Source organism: Equus quagga, chromosome 8 (genome assembly GCF_021613505.1).
Source record: "Equus quagga isolate Etosha38 chromosome 8, UCLA_HA_Equagga_1.0, whole genome shotgun sequence".
NCBI classification, from domain to species: domain Eukaryota; kingdom Metazoa; phylum Chordata; class Mammalia; order Perissodactyla; family Equidae; genus Equus; species Equus quagga.
The window spans coordinates 34,657,429-34,676,036 of record NC_060274.1 but is presented as its reverse complement, the minus strand read 5'-3'; the positions used below and the strand labels follow the sequence as shown (position 1 = coordinate 34,676,036).

Below are 18,608 nucleotides of genomic sequence, written 5' to 3'. Positions count from 1 at the left end.
GTAAAGAATCTTCTTGCCAAATGGTAAAAGTGGCTTTATTAAAATTGGAGAACTTTGTTCACATTTCTCAAGTCTATTTATATTGGCATTATTTCTGAAGAATTATTCAGAAGAACTGAAGAATTTCCTCCTTTCTGAAATACATTCCCAAATTGCTAACGAAGCAGCCCTGATGTTTGTGAGAACAAAAGGGTCTTTGCTTTGATGCAATCTCTGAGAAGACTCAACACCATTGAACACCTGGAAATAAAAGAAAAGTTTTAATTCTCTGAATGCTTTGTCTAGTAATTTAGAAAAGTAGTTGGTTGACGAGATGGGCCTGATATCTTCTTTTTCGGCTCTGATTCTCTCCGTTTTCCATCAATGATTTTCAATGCTTAGTGCTTTGTTTGAAAACAGACATTTGGGTCAATTTATCTGAGGAAAACTTATAAAATACCTGAAGCCACAAAACTCATATTCAAGGACTTCTGAAAGAACCTAGAAGATCACATTGCCAGGACACAGTTATTTCACTGCTCGTTACATCATGAAGCTGAGGAGGAGGCTGAGTTTTTGTAGAAGCTGTAACCAGTGTGATACCTCAGGCTGGATCAAGAAATTTGGAAGAGGAACTAAACTCATAGTAACTCCCTCAGGTAAGTAACTTTTATCTATTTTTACCCTAGTAATGAACAACTGATTGATCCTTTTTAGAAAAAACAATTTAAGATCACCATTATCTGACTGCCACATACTTGGCCTCCGTGTATGAGAAGCAAGTTTGCAGTTATTAGTGAATGTACGTGAAAACAAAACTGCTTCCTAAGTGGTTTGTTCACTTCCCAACTGTAAGCAGACCTAAATTCTACTTTCATAATAATACATACACAAAATGGTAAACTCAGGCTAGAAATTAAGATATTTTGGGGCCGTATTTGTAAACCATTGGTATAAGTTATTGGTTCAAGATACATTTTTTGTAGGCCATCTTTTAAGTGAGAGACACTTTTATTAATTACCTCTCCTCTATGTTTGGAGATAAGACACAGTGCTCTTTTTTCAAAATTACTTGCAGAACCTATGTTATCGGTTTTTATCTCATCCCTAAGAGCAGTGCAAAACTAATTCTTAAAGTAAATGGCTGTAGAACCTCGAGAAATCTAACTTCTTATTACTCTAGCCTTTTAGAGCCAGGCTGAGATCAGTCAGAATTTATGCCGTAAAAGCTCTTGTTCTGTTGCCTAGAGATGGGCTGCTTTAAGGGTATTTGTAAGCTCAATAAGCCATTTCAGCTCCCATGTCCGCGAAAATTGTCTGCATGGTTTTACATCTTCCCTTGCTCATTCATTTTGTCAGCAAATATTCATTGAAGACAGTTCTGTTCTGGATGCTAGAGATTAAAGGATGGACAAGACGCAGATAGAACAATTCCCAGCATTCCAAAGGCTTCTAGCCTAATAGATAAGTGTTCGACCTCCATCCAGGTCCTTGGAGGCAGGTCTCTGCCTGACATGGCAAGGGGGACATTAACAAGGACTTGACGAGTTGTACCAATTGTCAGTGCCTATGGGGTGAAGACGTTAGGTCCACTAGGTATTTCTGTATTGAAAGATTTGTAATGAAGTTTAGATATTTTATTTATTTGATTCCAAAAATAACCAGTTGGAAAAATGAAAAAATTGTTAAACCTGTCATTGGGTCAGAGGATGAGTAACGTCAAGTATCAGAGTATTAAACTAGGGAGCCATATTGAAGAACGTCATAAGCGGGGTCTGTTTATTTCTAAATTCAGTCCTGTAAATTTGTTCAGTCTCATTAGACTTAAAGATGAAATTTTGCCTGAATAAGGGAGAATATCTCACAAGGATGTTCCTAGCCTGTTAGACCCACTGAAATAAAGTTTTTAGAAAATTTTCACAAAGTTGATGAAGCATTGAAAAAATTTAAAAATATATATATTTAGGTTTCCTTAGTGATTGTGCTCATATAAACATAGAACTAATAAATTGAAAAGCAACTTTCTGGTTCTTATTTTTTCCAAGTGATTATATATTTTCAACATAAATTTTAACAATCAAATCAAATAATAGTGACACAGATATAATTCATGTGCGTCCTTTAAAATGTTTTTTAGGAGAATGTGGTACAGGGAAAAATATGGATTTTGATTCTGGGTCCATCACTTTCTGTATGATTATTCTTTAGCCAATAAATTTTGATTCACTCATTATTGCTCTACTAAAATTATAAAAATAATACTTACCCATTATGAAAAAATTGGAGAATACAAAAAATAAAGAAAAAATTAAAATTTGGTGTTGACATTTATCACTATTAACCTTTTATATATGTTACCTTCCATTCATTCTATCTATGCAACAACCATCTCCAGTGGATGTTGTGAAGATTAAATGAAATTAAAGTTAGAAATTACCCACATGAACAGTGATAAAAAATTTCAATTCTCTAGACTTTAAATTACCACGATTGGAATTCTTTATGAAATCAGGAGTACAGATAAGTGTATTACTTACCGTCTAGTCTACAGGTCACATTAGAACAAATGGTCAGGATTTGAAAAAACTTTCAAGACTAATTGAAAACTAGTAAAAAACAACAGGACTAGTCGTTACCTTCATCTAAAAACGATTAGAATATAGTAAGCATTACCTCAAATATTGTTAGCCAGAGTATAAAGTGATCTCTCATTTTCCAGTAGAAATATCTGGAAGTAAAAAAAAATGGAGAAGATTTTGCAACTTGAATATGTAAATTTATAGTGATATAGGTCATATTTAATGTCTTAATTGGATTATAGCTACTAAGTTAAAAATTATATCAATGCAAATGTCAGTTGAGAAATATTACTTTTTTCGCCCTCATATTTCATTACGAATTTTGTTCAGAATCTTCACATGCCTCTGAAACATCTAACTCAGAGCAGCTTTCTAGGTCATCTCGGGGGCTGAGTGTTTGTTTTGGGATCCTATTAAAATGATGTCATTGGCTATCTTATCTAAAGAGACAATTATCCATTTATAAAACAAAAGGAAAGCATTTTTTCATTTATTCTGTTATTCTCCAAATGAGCAACATAAGCATAAACTGTAGAGCTTTAGTCCCAAGTAATATTTACCAAGTCCACGTTCAGTTTCTTATTTTCTTTCACCAGTGCTAGCCCCAAAACTAGCAATCATTGGATTCATTTCAGGAGGAGATCTTGTCCAAGTAGTGGTTTTTGATCACAGCAGAGCACTAGAAGAGCATCTTTTAATATGACAGGTTGCACAAGGACTGAAACATAAGGCGACCCTGTTTTCTGCGGGATAGTTTTGTGAAAGAAAGCCTCACTTTATGTTCTGGCACTGTCAGTCTGAATTCTGCATGTTTTGTGTCTATATCACAGAGCTGAGATTTGCAAACATATTCTCCCAACTCTCACATTATATTTGAGTTGGACCTCACTAAACTATCAACCACGGGGTCAGAAAAAGAAATAAGCAATAAGGCATAAGACATTTGTCATTTATTTCAACTGCCTATTTGAGAACACAAAATGAAATACACAAATACAAGCATACCTCGTTCCCTCGTTTTGTTACGCTCTGCTTTACTGCACTTTGCAGATATTACATTTTTTAAAAATTGAAAGTTTGTGGTAACCCTGCGTTGAGCAAGTCTATCAGTGCAATTTTTACAATAGGATTTGCTCACTTTGTAGCTGTGTTTCACATTTTGGTAATTCTCATAATATTTCAAAATTTTTCATTATTGTTATATTTGTTATGGTGATCTGTGATCAGAGATCTTTGATGTTACTAAGGCAATCATTTTGGGTCTCCATGAACCAGGCCTATAAAAGACAGCAAAATTAATCCATAAATGTGTGAGTTCTGACTGATCTACTAACTGTCCCCCCATCTCTCTCCCTCTCCTTGGGCTTCCCTATTCCCTAAGACACAACAATATTGAAATTAGGCCAATTACTAACCCTACAATGGCCTCTAAGTGTTCAAGTGAAAGGAAGAGTTGCACATCTCTCACTTGAAAAGCTAGAAATGATTAAGCTTAATGAGGAAGGCATGTCGAAAACTGAGATAGGCCAAAAGCTAGGCCTCTTGCACCACTCAGCCAAGTTGTGACTGCAAAGGAAAAGCTCTTGAAGGAAGTTAAAAGTGCTACTCCAGTGAACACAGAAATGATAAGAAAGTGAAACGGGCTTATTGCTGATATGGAGAATGTTATAGTGATCTGGATAGACGATCAAAAGGACCACAACATTCTCTTAAGCCAAAGCCTCATCAAGAGCAAGGTTGTACCTGTCTTAAGTTCTATGACAGTTGAGAGAGGTGTGGAAGCTGCAGAAGAAAAGTCTGAAGCCAGCAGAGGTTGATTCATGAGGTTAAAGGAAAGAAGCTGTCTCCATAACACAAAAGTGCAAGGGGAAGAAGCAAGTGCTGATGGAGAAGCTGCAGCAAGATATCCAGAAGATCTAGCTAAGAAAATTCATGAAGGTGGTTACACTAAACAACAGATTTTCAATGTAGATGAAATAGCCTTATGTTGCAAAAAGATGCCATCTAGGACTCTCATAGCCCAATGACTGGCTTCAAAGCTTCAAAGCATAGGCTGATCTCTTGTTAGGGGCTAACGCAGCTGATGATTTTATGTTGAAGCCTATGCTCACTTACCATTATGAAAATCCTAGGGCCCTTAAAAATTATGCTAAATCTACTCTGCCTGTGCTTTATAAATGAAACAACAAAACCTGGGTAGCAACACATCTGTTTACAACATGGTTTAATGAATATTTTAAGCCTACTGTTGAGACCTACTGCTCATAAAAGATTTCCTTCAAAGTATTATCGCTCATTAACAATGCACCTGGTTACCCAAGAGGTCTGATGGAGATTCATATTGTTTTTATTCCTGCTAATACAACACCCATTCTGCAGCCCATGGATCAAGGAGTAATTTTGCCTTTCCAGTCTTATTAGTTAAGAAATACATTTCATAAGGCTATAGCTGTCATGGATAGTAATACATTTGATGGATCTGGGCAAGGTAAATTGAAAACCTTCCAGAAAGGATTCAGCATTCTAGATGCCATTAAGAACCGTCATGATTCATTGAAAGAGGTCAAAATATCAACATTAACAGTAGTTTGAAAGAGGTTGATTTTGACCTCAAGGATGAATTTGAGGGGTTCAAGACTTCAGCGGAGGAAGTAACTGCAGATGTGGTGGAAAATAACAAGAGAACAAGAATTAGAAGTGGAGCCTGAAGACATGCCTGAATTGCTGCCATCTCAAGATAAAGCTTTAATGGTGGCTAAGGAGTTACCTCTTATGGATGATCAAAGAAACTGGTTTCTTGAGATGGAATCTCTTCCTGGCGAAGATGCTATGAAGATTGGTGACATGACAACAAAGGATTTAGAATATTACAATAATTTACTGACAAAACAGTGGCAGAGTTTGAGAGGATTGACTCGAATTTTGAAAGAAGTTCTACTGTGGGTAAAGTGTTATCCAACAGCATCATATGCTACAGAGAAATTGTTCGTGAAAGGAAGATTCAGTCGATGTGGTAAATTTCATCATTGTCTTATTTTAAGAACTAGCCACAGCCATCCTAACCTTCAGCAACCACCACCCTGATCATTCAGCAGCCATCAGTATCGAGGCAAGACCCTCCACCAGCAAAAAGATTACAACTCACCGAAGGCTCAGAGGGTTAGCATTCTTAAGCAATGAAGTATTTTTTAATTAAGCTATGTACATTTTTTTTAGTCATAATGCTATTGCACGTTTAATAGACTGCATTATAGTGTAAACATACCTTTATGTGCACAGGCAAACCAAGAAAATTGTGTGACTTGCTTTATTGCAATATTTGCTTTATTGCTGTGTTCTGGAACTGAACATGCAATGTCTCCAAGCTACGCCTGTGAAGTTAGACCATGAAATAAAAATAGAAGATTGAAACCACGAAGGAAAGCAGAAGAAAAATGGCCTATGACTATCCAGCAAGAAGCACAGGGTAAATTTTTATGCTCAAAGGAAGGAGCAAAAATGTAGTGGAATTCATAGTTTTCATTAACTGATGAAATGGAGCACACCAAATTTTCAAATAGGGTAGGTTTCTCCCACCATGAAATTAGAAAAGGACTTCAATGCATGAGTCCTTTAGGAGGAAAGTGAAGTAATAGAATGGACATTGCCTTTAATATCCACTTAATCTAATGGAAGAAATGGTCTTTCAGCAAACCTGTTTTATCCCACCACAGCGGTAACATTGAATGTTATCCACAGGTGGTGACCCTCAGCAGATATGGTCAGGCAGGTAACATTTAGTGTCTAATATGACAGTAGGAGGATTTGAGGACAGGTGTCCTGTCATCTTTCCAGTCATTCTGCCTTGAAGCCCACTGCCAGGAGTTTCAAGTTCAACTCTCCCCATAAGCTGGAAAGATGTCAGTTCGAGGCTGAAATTTCTGGTGAAAACTTGGAATGCAAAAAGATTGTGTTGTTGTTTAGAGAAAAGAGCCATTTGTTTTGAACAACGCAAGTGAAGCAGTTCCACATACTGACTGCATATTATTAGGCTTTAGCCAACGTTTTTTTTGATTTTCTAACACTGGGAATGGAGCAGTAAGACAAGACAGTGATTGCCTATTAATTGTTTGAGTGAAAGGCACGTTTCCTCTGATGATGGCTTTGAGAAATCCAGGCTTATTAGAGCAAAGTGGAATGCAAACGAAGGGACAAATCTTCACGCTTAATTGCCACCATCTAATTGCAACCCCAAAATACTGAATCCCTATTAGTAAGGACAACGTTTGGTCCCATGAGTCTAAAATGTCATGTTGGAGCACACAATCCTCACAAACAAAATGTTAATGATAATGATACTAATGACCATAATAATAATTATAACCTCTATTTCCATATCATTTGAATTCAAAAAACGCTTTGCAGATCTTCTTTCATTTTGGTCTCACTTCAACTCTGGTAGGGATGTTGAATTGATTTACACTAAAATCACTGTTTTCAAACAAATAAAGCACCAAAGACTTTCATTTACTTGATTTCTCAGCCCCAGAACTTATGAGCAAAATGCACCAGGACCAGAACCCTGGTCTCTTGAGTCTCAGGCCACATAGTTCCCTAGAATTTGAAGAACTCAGAGAAGCGAAATTAGTCAAGTTTTTGATATGGGTTGATCACCGTGGAATTATTATACAAAAGTCCTCAGTGTTGGAACAAAATGTTGTCATGGGTAGGTATCAGAATAGAAGTTTTCAAGCTAATAGAGGAAAGGCAAGAAGCAATTAAATTGGAATAATAAAGAATGTTTAGAAAAAACTGGAATGTGACGGAGATTAGAGGTAGAAATCTTAGGTGAGGTTTTCTGGGGTTTTTTTTTTTACAGATTTTATTTTTTTTCCTTTTTCTCCCAAAGCCCCCCAGTACATAGTTGTATATTTTTTAGTTGTGGGTCCTTCTGGTTGTGGCATTTGGGATGCCACCTCAGCATGGCCTAATGAGCGGTGCTGTGTCCCTGCCCAGGACCAGAACCGGGGAAACCCTGGGCCGTGAAGCGGAGGGAGCGAACTTAACCACTCTGCCACTGGGCAAGCCCCAGGCAAGGTTTTAAAACAAATCCTCATGACAAAGAACAGCATAGACAACATTGTGCAAATATTGAAATAGGAATTGGCTTTGTGTACAGGTGGACTTAGATAAAGGACTCAAATATAACATATGTAATTTTCATGAGTGTTTGGCCAATGGACAAAGTTTATGAGTACAGGTAAGTTTTGTGAGTTGACACATTTCCTTTCTAACGGTGAGAGGGTGTTGTCCAACAGCCTGGACTTTGGAGTCAGGCTGACCCGGCTCCACCACTTACATCCTGTGTATGCGAACTGGCGATTATTCTCTGGTCTCAGTTTCCTAACGCACAAAATGGGATGACAGTATATATCCAGCAGGGGTTGAATGAGAATTGAATGAAATAGAGTGAATAAAGTACTTGGCATATTGTCCCACACATAATAGGCTCTGGACACATGTTCCTCCAATTCCAACGTGAAGGGAGAACCGTATCCAGCCTGGAGAGTGGTTGCAGCCAACGACACTGACACAGCAGCAACTCTCCAGAGGATTCAGCTGTACTTCCAGCCGCTCAAATGGAAAGTCACCTTACTGTCCACTCACACACACAGAAATGAGTGTGGAGGTGTTTGTTTATCCTTAGCAGAATTTTCCATCACTTGACAAGAAAAATTGGGACTAAATGTGCTTGTTTCTTACTTTGTTATTGTTCTATGTGCTTTAACTCTTAATCCTTTATTTTAATTGATATCATCTCTAACACCAACATTTATTGACCTTAAAATTAATAGCCAATATGTTTGTGCTTCATGCTCATATTTATCAGAAAAAAGTTAAATTCATAAAGAACATGAGCAGGATGTAAAATCAACTATAGTAGAACTTCGTATAAACCTGAAATACATATTTAAATATGAAATAGCTATAACTATTTAATAAAATAAAAAATACAAGAAGAAACTAGAGAACACAAATCAATGTCAATACATAGCTTTGCGATATCATATTTTCAATTAAAAATATAGTTGACATTTGGTAAATTTATGTGGAATTTATACTGCTGCATTTTAATAAAATATGGGCAACTCAGGCGATTTCAACCAAATGTATTATTTGATTATGCAGATGAATGTATATAAATTAATTAGACAGATTTATTTATTGTTTTACTTGATTTCCATTCTATGCCTTGTGAAAATTATTTTGACCATAAAATACACCATTAATGAATTTTAAAAAGAATGCTTAAAGAAAAAACATGTAATATAATTATTTAAAATATAGATACTAACCATATATACACAAGCACACTATTTAATGCTCAGTTAACTATTATATTGAGAAAGTTATGGAAATTCAAGATTCACTTTATCCTGAAAAGAATGAAACCTAAAGAATCTAGCTAAGGAAAAGGGACAGGAGGTAACAATATTGTGTTATCACACAGAAATTTTTCAATTCATCTCTTGATTCTCAATTTCTTTAGTATAATGTATCAGAAGTATTCCTAGAAAAAAACAAAACTTCCTAAGATGAAAATTAGATTCTTTAATATATTGACTAAAGACTAAAATTATGTAAATGTAATGTATGATTGAAAAATTAATCTTGTTTTACATAACATGCTTTTTATTTTTTATTATTTTTTTTTTGAGGAAGATTAGCCCTGAGCTAACTGCTGCCAATCCTCCTCTTTTTGTGAGGAAGACTGGCCCTGAGCTAACATCCACGCCCATCTTCCTCTACTTTATATGTGGGACGCCTACCACAGAATGGCTTTTGCCAAGCGGTGCCTTGTCTGCACCCGAGATCCAAACCATCCGAAGCCCGGGCCACCAAGAAGCAGAACGTGCAAACTGAACCGCTGCACCACCGGGCCAGCCCCTATAACATGCTTTTTAAATTAAAAACAAAGCATAAGGTTGGAGAAAGAGTCTTACTAACATAATCAATAAAATACCATTTACACTAACAAGATGTATAAAATTAAAATTAGCACATTATGACCTAATTGTATTTACAGCGTGAGTTAAAATACTCAACACTGTTTGCTTACTAATTTACTATCAAAATCAGGAGCTTTGCTATATAGGCAGAACTTCTCAAGAATTTTTGCTCTTTTCCTCTCAAATAAGAAATTTGATTCTTCTTTTCTTAAGATTGCCCATTGAATTATTTAACTCCAAACTAGCCCAAAGAGAATATTAGGAAAGCACTTGTGTGTCAATTGGAAATCAAATTGGAAAGAGTTTTAATATTTATAATTTCCATCATTAGATTAAGAGTAAATGTATAATCAACTAACATTCCAGCTTCCAAGTGACGTGCCTTTGTAAACTATGACGTTTTGTTGTAGATTTTAACATTATATCTGCAAGAGTCTCTAGAACTATGACATTTAAAATTACACAAATAATATATATAGTTTATTTAGGAGGTGATAACGAAGAAAATAGTGGAGATCTAAAACACTTTAGCAGGCTTTTAGTCTACATACAAATTTGGGGGGAGAAACTGAGAGTCAAAATGTGGGTCATTCCTCATCATGCTTAAATGTCAAACAAAATTCCAAAATAAAATGGGCTTTTGGCGAATATTTTGTAAAGCGAAAGAAAATTCTCATAGGTGCATTTACTTAATAAAATTAGCATATTAACATTTCTAAAAATAATAAATTTTTAATAGAAGTTTTAGAAATTTTGCTATTTTACATTGCAAATAATTTGGAGGTCCAGCGTTAATACTGCCTGACTCAAAAACCAGTGCTGGTTCACATGTGAAATTGAGATGACATATAAAAGGAGACATCAAGTAGAACTCCATTACCTCAGAACTGAACGTGGGATCCACATGTGAGCTAAAAGTCAACTTGATTGTCAAGTACACATAGAATTGGATTCCCATCAACAAGTGATTGTGCATTGTTTTAGAAGAATGAAAAACTTCCTCCTGATATTTATTTATCTGGCAAATAAGAGAAACATGGTGTCTTCCAGAAACAGTTGAATGAAGAGTGAGGTTTCACAAAGTTGCAGAACGGGACAATGTGTTATTTGGTCAAAGAGACCATAAACTGTAAAATTCACAGGATGGGAAAAGGAAGTACTTTAGAAGGGACCAAACATTCTCATGTGTAGAGGCATCATCAACATTACTGGTCTCCTCCCCCATCCCTGCCATCTACCCACCCACCCTGAAAACATGTCCACTATGATAGAACAAAACAGACTTAAAAAAACACACGTGTCCATGAATGTTAAATGCCTTGAAATGGAGCAGTTAAAATTCATCCCCCGTCGTAGCCTGTGGTGAAAGACCAAAGGCCAAGTTTTATTCCAGGCTCTGCCACTTAACAGCTGTGACTTTGGGTAAGTTACATAACCTCTGGAATCTCTCTTCCCATTGAAAATAAGAACAATAAATACCTCACAACCTATGGTGTAAGAAAGGCCATGGTAAACACGACTCTAATGGCAGTTTTCTTCCTTTTATTATGCGCTAGGTTGTTCCAAACCACAGGATGTTTATGCTTGTCTAACGATTCTTTTTAATTGCTATTCCATTTTCCCCGACAGATGTACGCCTTCCTGCAGACATTTCCCCTAAGCCCACCATTTTTCTTCCTTCAATTGCTGAAATAAAGCTCCATAAGGCTGGAACATATCTTTGTCTTCTTGAGAAATTCTTCCCTGAGGTTATTAAGATCTATTGGAAAGAAAAGGATGGCAATACAATCCTGCAATCCCAGCAGGGAAATACCACGAAGACTGATAACACTTACATGAAATTCAGCTGGCTGACCGTGACTGGAAAGTCAATGGATAAAGAACACAAATGTGTTGTCCAACACGAGAAAAATAAAGACGGGGTTGACCAAGAGATTCTTTTCCCATCAGTGAATGAAGGTACGTGTATTTTAAACATTACCTCCCAGAAGACTTTTTTTCAAAGGGATACCCCACCTTTTCTGTCAAGTATTAATGAAAAACAAGCAAATATAAATATTTCTTAAATATTGTTCCATTTATTGTAGCATAAATGTCCCTCTGTTTCCCCATAGAATTAAAATAGCATAGACTTTGGAACATAAAAGAGAAAAAGAAAAATTTCCTTAACTTTTCTCAGCCTGAGTTACATCATCCAAAATATTAAGGTCATAGTGATGTATTTTAGGGTAGTTGTTTGGATTAAATGAACGAAGATACGTGAAATCGCCTGGGCACTCAGCACACAAGAAACCCTCAAAAGGAGACTTCACTTTTGAGGATCTTATTTGATCAGGAAATAAGAATAATCATCTTTCAGGAATGTTCTACTGAGCAAGCAAACTCTCTGTCACTTTCATCTTGCTATACACAAAGTATAACCCAAAAACAATGTTAGCAGGTGACAAAATGGTGTTCATTTGAGGAAGCCAGGGACCGGCTCAACAAAAAAATCACATAATTTGACTACTGCAGTTAGATTACGGTCTCAGGTTTTCCAGATTTGTATTTTATATACCAGCATAAGGTAGAATTTTATAATTAAAGGCTAATGTGTACAAACATGCTTCCACTCTACATAACGAATGTCTCTCTGGCTATTGGGAAACGCAACTCAGCAAACATTTATTGCGGAACTGGCCTATGCCAGGCCTGGAAGGGATGTGTGGATGAGGACACTAGGATGACTTACTGTCCAAGGTGGACGCACTATGGTAAGAGAAGAGATTCTTTTCCTAATCACTGAGCGTCACTGGTGATTCAGGCATGATGTCCCCAAGGAGTTTCTATGATGCAGAGGCTGCGCGTATTCAGACAGTGTGGGCCGAGGGCTCAATGGGCCTGGGTCCTGCCAGTGGTCCAGTAACTCTTTAGACTCAGGACTTAAAGTCTCGCGTATGAACACAATAGACCAAAGGCCCCAGAGCACCTCTAAATAGGAAGGAATCTGTTTGTACTTTTCCCTGTGGTTAACAAGCCCTTTAGAAGCCGTGGGGAACAAGCACAGAACAAAACATGTGAAGACCTTTGCTGTGTACCAGTCTGAATGCTGAAATCAGTCTTTATCTTCTGAGAGCCTCAGATTCTCCAATTATCAAGTCCAGTTCAAACTCTTACCTTGACTTTCTCCTGGGGCCGTGATGAAGAGCAAATGAAATAACGTCAGTGAAAACACTTGCTTGTGAAAACATAACATGGATGTATTTATTTATGTATTTATTGTATTTTTTAATATCCTTTCCTAAAACTAACTACAGTAAGATTAAAAGAATAGCATTAATTTACTATTTCTACAGCTAAGAAACAGAGGGGAAGCAAATATGCAAACTACAAGTTCATATAACCACTGGACTGAAGTGTCCTATTTGGTTGTGATTTTTCTAGAGATCAGGGAAAAAGAAAAAGTACAGTAAGTTCCACGATGATGATCATCATAGAGAAGTTCCAGTTCAGAATGTATTTTACTTGGCGCCTAATTTTTGAAACAAATGCCTCCATGGGCTTCTCAGGGCAACAAGGTTAATGAGGACATTTCTTTCAATGTCATTGGGCAGCAAACTTCTAATTCTGTCTCTTGGAAGTTTTTAGTTTTTTATAAAAGCTAAGAATATAACTTTGAGACACAGATCAATGAAGTGATTTTGAAGAGATAAAATTAATCTTCACCCAGTTTTTGACCAGCCTTTATTGAGAAAGAGAACTTTGGATAGATACCCATATTTTATTATGAAAAACTGTTACTTTATTGTCTTTATCTCAGTCAGTACGTGGTAATAAGTGATTTTGATTTAGCTTTTAATGAATAAGTCGCCTTTAAAGAGACTTTTAAGACATGTTGAAGTCAGTTCTTGAAGATATTTTAACATCTCAACATGATTATGCTAACATTTTCATTCTTGGAATTTATTCCAAATTCTGTAACTCAAACTGAGTTTCAGATCTACCAAAAAAAGATTTCACTGAGTGCATAAATTTGCATACCAGAACCACATCCATATGGACAAGAAGACATCTAAAAGAAAAAGGATGAAACAAAACAGTGGCTTCGACTGTTTTCCTCCATCCAACGGTCAACTCCATCCAATTATCTTTAAAATCTTTTTAAAACAATTTTATCTTTGTAGATTTACTTTCTTTTTTTTTTTACATTGTGGATAAGTCTCACCTCAGGTTGTATATATTTTGAGAAGAATAAAAGTGACTTGGCCTATCTTTCTATCTTTAGAAAGAATTGCACTGAAATGCTGAGCTCCTGTGATAAAAAGGTCATTTGCTGAGAGTAATTAAAATATCTGGAAGAGAAGATGTTTTTAGTGTCCACAATGGTGGAATTATGGTGTTCCTCTCTAGATTATTTTCTATGTCTACGGATTATTTTTACAAAATCCTTTCCATGCTCCATCTCACTGAATCCTCCGCAATGATCCTTTGAATGCTGGCTCTGCGCTCACTGGTATGACTCTCAGCAAATTATCCTCCCAACCTTATTCCTTGTTCGCAACAAGTAGTCCTCCAAACTACAACTTATTTCAGTGTGACTGGAGCATTAAATGAGATAATGCATGTGAAGCATTTAACATAGCGCCTGGCACAGTAGTAATCACTCAATAGCTATGAGCTTTATTCATATTGTTGTCATGTCCACAAACCCCACAACTCCGGAAGATCATGGGCATGAGTTGGGGATATTGGGATATGCATGCTCTGGAAAGGTATGCCTGATTCCTTTGCTCTCATGGGAAATGTGTCTAAACTACACTCCTTCAAACGTGAAATTCTGTTGTGGATTCTGAGAGTTGATGGATTGATTTTGGTAGTAACTCTTCATGTCAGCAGCGTATGCTGAAGACTGTAGAGTAGCCATATTTTATGCTCATTTTTCCATTCGACAAGTGTTTCTCAAACACCCTTCTTTGTGGCAGACACTGTGCTTGGAGTTGTGAATACAGAAGGTAAACAAGATAATCTTAGATATTACAGTCCAGTTGTGAAGAAGAAAAAAGTGTATCCTTCGTGAAGGTCAACATCTTCATGTGCAGAAACACAATACCTGAATGAGATCTACTGACTTACATAGAATCAGATGAACTAGTCATGGAATCATATGGCTCACATTTTTAAGGACAGTCTCTCTGTCAGAGGAGTGTGAGTGTGTGTGTGTGTGCATGCACACATACACGCATACACATATAAACACATATACACACTGTCGAATAATGGGCATGAATAATTGACTAATACTTGCTCTCCTTTCTTCCAGTCCTCAACTCAAGTCTCCCTGATACTCCTTCTACAGAAGCTTCCCCAGTAAAGGAACGTGGTAAGTTTTTGTATATCCTTGCCTTCGTGTCATGCTATAGCAATTTTTTCCCTTCTGATCCGATTACCTTTTGAACTTCCCTGGTTCATAGGAGACAAGACCAAGTATTCCTGGAATTGTAGGGCTCATATTTTTAATGAGAGTCTCTCCTGTCTCTCTTTGGGTAGATTTTATATAGGTGTGTGTGTATATACAAACAAACATTCGCATACATATATATCATGACAAATAAATAGGCATGAACAGTTGACTAATACTTGCTCTCATTTCTTCTAGAGTCCTCTGCTATTAATACCACAAAAGTTTGTCTGAAAGCTGAAAGCAGTAAGTTCTTGTATATATTTGCCTTTATGCCATGCTATAGCATTTTTTTCCTCTGGATAAACTTAACTTTTGGACTCCCTTGGTTTAAGGTAGAAAAACAAGAATGGCTGCATTTTGCAGAATAGAGTGATACTTTACATTAATCCATGTCTTCCTAGGAGTCATTGTAGCACAGTAAATGCTGGTTTGGGGATGACATGGCTATAAATTAGACCATGCAGTGATAGGCTCTGAATTATGCCAATAACGGACTTCATTCATTTGTGTGGCTTTTTTTGTTGTTGTTTCTACCGACTGAAGAATATGTAATATGAAGGTGCTTCTAGATTTTTTTTGAAGACTTTGGTCCTTGCTAGTAGCTAATAACATGAACTGACTGTACTGAGAGCTTCCAATATAGAAGTCATTGTGCTGTGTGTTGCATGCAATTTCTTGTTTAATTCTTATGATGCTTCTACGAGGTGGCGCAATATATTTTCCCCATTTTATAGACGAGGACAATGAGCTAAAATTAATTAATTCCCTGGCACTATGCCACACAGCTGGATCTGCGGTTTTAATCCGCCCATCTGAATCCAGAGTTCAGACACATCATTCAATTCTCTCTTGTTCCTCTACAATTTAGTCCTAGAGCAAGAAACCTCAGAGCCAAGGCACTGAGACATGACGGACACATGGTGGGGGGTGGGTAAGAGCATGGGTTTCACAGTATCCCAGACTGGACTTGACCCCAGTTCTTTTAATGATCAATTGCATAAAGATGGGTAAATTACTTAATTTTCTGAGCAACACTTTCCTCATCTGCCAAGCAGGAATAATTAAACCTAACTCAGTTATTGAAGAGATAAGGTCAACTTATGTGGAACGTCTAGTGTAGGGTTTCTGATTTAACCGACACAGAATAAGTACCAGTTTCTGGCCCTTTCTTGCTACATGTGTACAAAGAAAGTAACTAGAAGCATTGGCTTTAGCCCTGCTGATCTTCCCTCCATTTCCAATATCAAGAGGTCCCTGGACCTCAGCTAACACCTCACCTGACCAAGGTCAAGGAGTTATGAGCACATCTCCTCTGAGATCCCTTTCCACAACAAGTGCTAATGATTCTGTAGCTCTGACTGTATGAAGATAAGTCACGTAAAAGGGAAATTTCCACAAGAAGACACACAGCCTAGTGGTTCATTGAATAGCCAGTCTGGCTCACCGTCATTGTCGTTAATTATTTCTTGACATCATATATTTCTCGCCAAACTTCAAAGTGCAATTATCCTATAGCCTCATAGCCACAATGAGAGACTTTTAGGAAGGACAGGTGAGTGAGCCATGACCTCCTAAAACTTTGGAGACTTTGGATTAACCACTCTCTTCCATTTTATATGAAGCCCTCTTTACTCAACCCTCCCACTCTCCTGACCGTGAACACCACCGAATTTCCATGGATTGTACCCTTCGTAGGAATCTCATTGCATGCACAACATGTAATGGTTCAAATGCTTTTGAATCGGGATTCCACTTTACATCTAGGGTTAAGTGTTTGATATCTGGGCTATTAATTGCACTTGAAGAAGCAGAATTACAGAAGTGAGTAATTGCAGAAGTGTGTAAAGAACACTAAGAGTATGTTCTTTAAAGTCATGGTGCTGGGATTGAAATATGGCTTCTGGTACTTAGTGAATGCATGATGTCAGGCAAGTAATTTCTCTCTCTGTCCTCAGTTTATGTGTAAAATGGGAATGAAAATAATAATCTCATAGTTTATTATAAAAATTAAATAACAGTAAAGATTTGTATGCAAAGCTCTCAGAACAAGCATTTGTCATTTGGTTAGTGGTTAATGAATATTAGCTATTATTATCTCTTAGAGACATGGTGAGGGTAAAGAGTCGATAAAAATCTATTTACCAGGGCCAGCCCAGTGGTGCAGCGATTAAGTTCACACGTTCCACTTTAGCCCAGAGTTCGCCGGTTCGGATCCCAGGTGCAGCCATGCCGTGGCAGGCATCCCACATAAAATAGAGGAAGATGGGCACAGATGTTAGCTCAGGGCCAGTCTTCCTCAGCAAAAAGAGGAGAATTGGCGGGAGATGTTAGCTCAGCACTAATCTTCCTCAAAAAAAAAAAAAAACTATTTACTACAAAGCCTTTTTTCCCATTAGACTCATTCATTAAAAACACAACCTTATTTTTTGCATTTTGGAATGTTCTAAGTGAATTTGGCAAAGGTTGTTGATTGACATGACCTGTAAACTGGATTCTGTGTTGTCTTGTTGCTGTCTGTGGTGGTAGAGGGGGTAGATGTTTACTTTTGGGTTTTGGTGGTATGGCGTTTCACTGCAATGCAGGTCATCAGAAATAGAGAACCGTGACCACCCTCCATTGATATGTCCCATCGTTTCAAAAGAACAGTTGAAACTAATCATATGACTTCTCTTAGACACTGTGCAGATGCAGCTCACCAGCACCTCTGCCTATTACACCTACCTCCTCCTACTCGTCAAGAGCGCGGTCTACCTTGCCATCATTGCCCTCTGCCTGTTTAGGAGAGCAGCGGTCTGTGGCGATGGAAAGAGTTCGTAACAGATGGTGGCACAATGAAGTCAACATTTATTCATCATTTTTTTGTCCCTGGAATTGTCTCCTGAGCATCAAGCTGGGCTTTCTCTCTGGGTTAGTGTTATGTCAGTTCACATGTGTACTTTTCTGTTATGCCATTATTTTGTGATGGTTTTTCAAACCGCTTGAAACAGAAACATTTTTTCTGTAACAGCAATGAATTCTGCCATTACTTAGTGGCAGGGCCATGGGTCGTCCTTTAGCACCACTCTCTGAATGATCTCCATCAGCTCCTCCAGCAACCCGAATAACCACGCCTTCCAAGTAGAGACAGCATGCAGCTCTAGTCACATCCTGTAGGGCCACGTAACCAGATGACCACCTTGAATCCTTCCATTTTACACATCCTGAAGCCACCATCGCTGTTAGTTGAATTCTGTATTTTGTTTTTTATTATAGGCACAATAAAAAAAGCCAAAAGTCTACATTTGTCTGTGTGTACTTGAATTTGATGAAATCTAACTGAAAATCCAAGGTAAGAAGCAGCATGACACCTGAGCCATCAAATCCAGTGTTGGCTGTGATGATGGTCAATACCACAGCTGTAATTATTTCCCTGAGATAGTGGTCATGACGCTTTCTTTGGGGCACTGGCTTCAAGAGGAGCCACAGTCAAATGGAGGCACCCAGGTTACTTCTCTTTCAAGTCACCAGATTCACACTCATTTGGTCTGGGACCTTCCGATGGCATCAGTATAACATCTAGCATGACTTGCACTGCGTGTGCCCAGCTCTACACTAGTGTTTCACAAGTACTCTGTTTCCTGG

General features: G+C 37.4%; 1 gene segment (V, D, J or C); it reads left to right on the top strand.

Annotated features, from left to right (window-relative positions):
* Positions 1–529: 529 nt before the first annotated feature.
* Positions 530–18,247, top strand: LOC124243287 (T-cell receptor gamma chain C region C10.5-like). The segment is given in 5 exon segments: positions 530–638; positions 11,177–11,506; positions 14,847–14,906; positions 15,183–15,230; positions 17,662–18,247. Coding segments are annotated over 5 exon segments (690 nt in total).
* Positions 18,248–18,608: the final 361 nt, after the last annotated feature.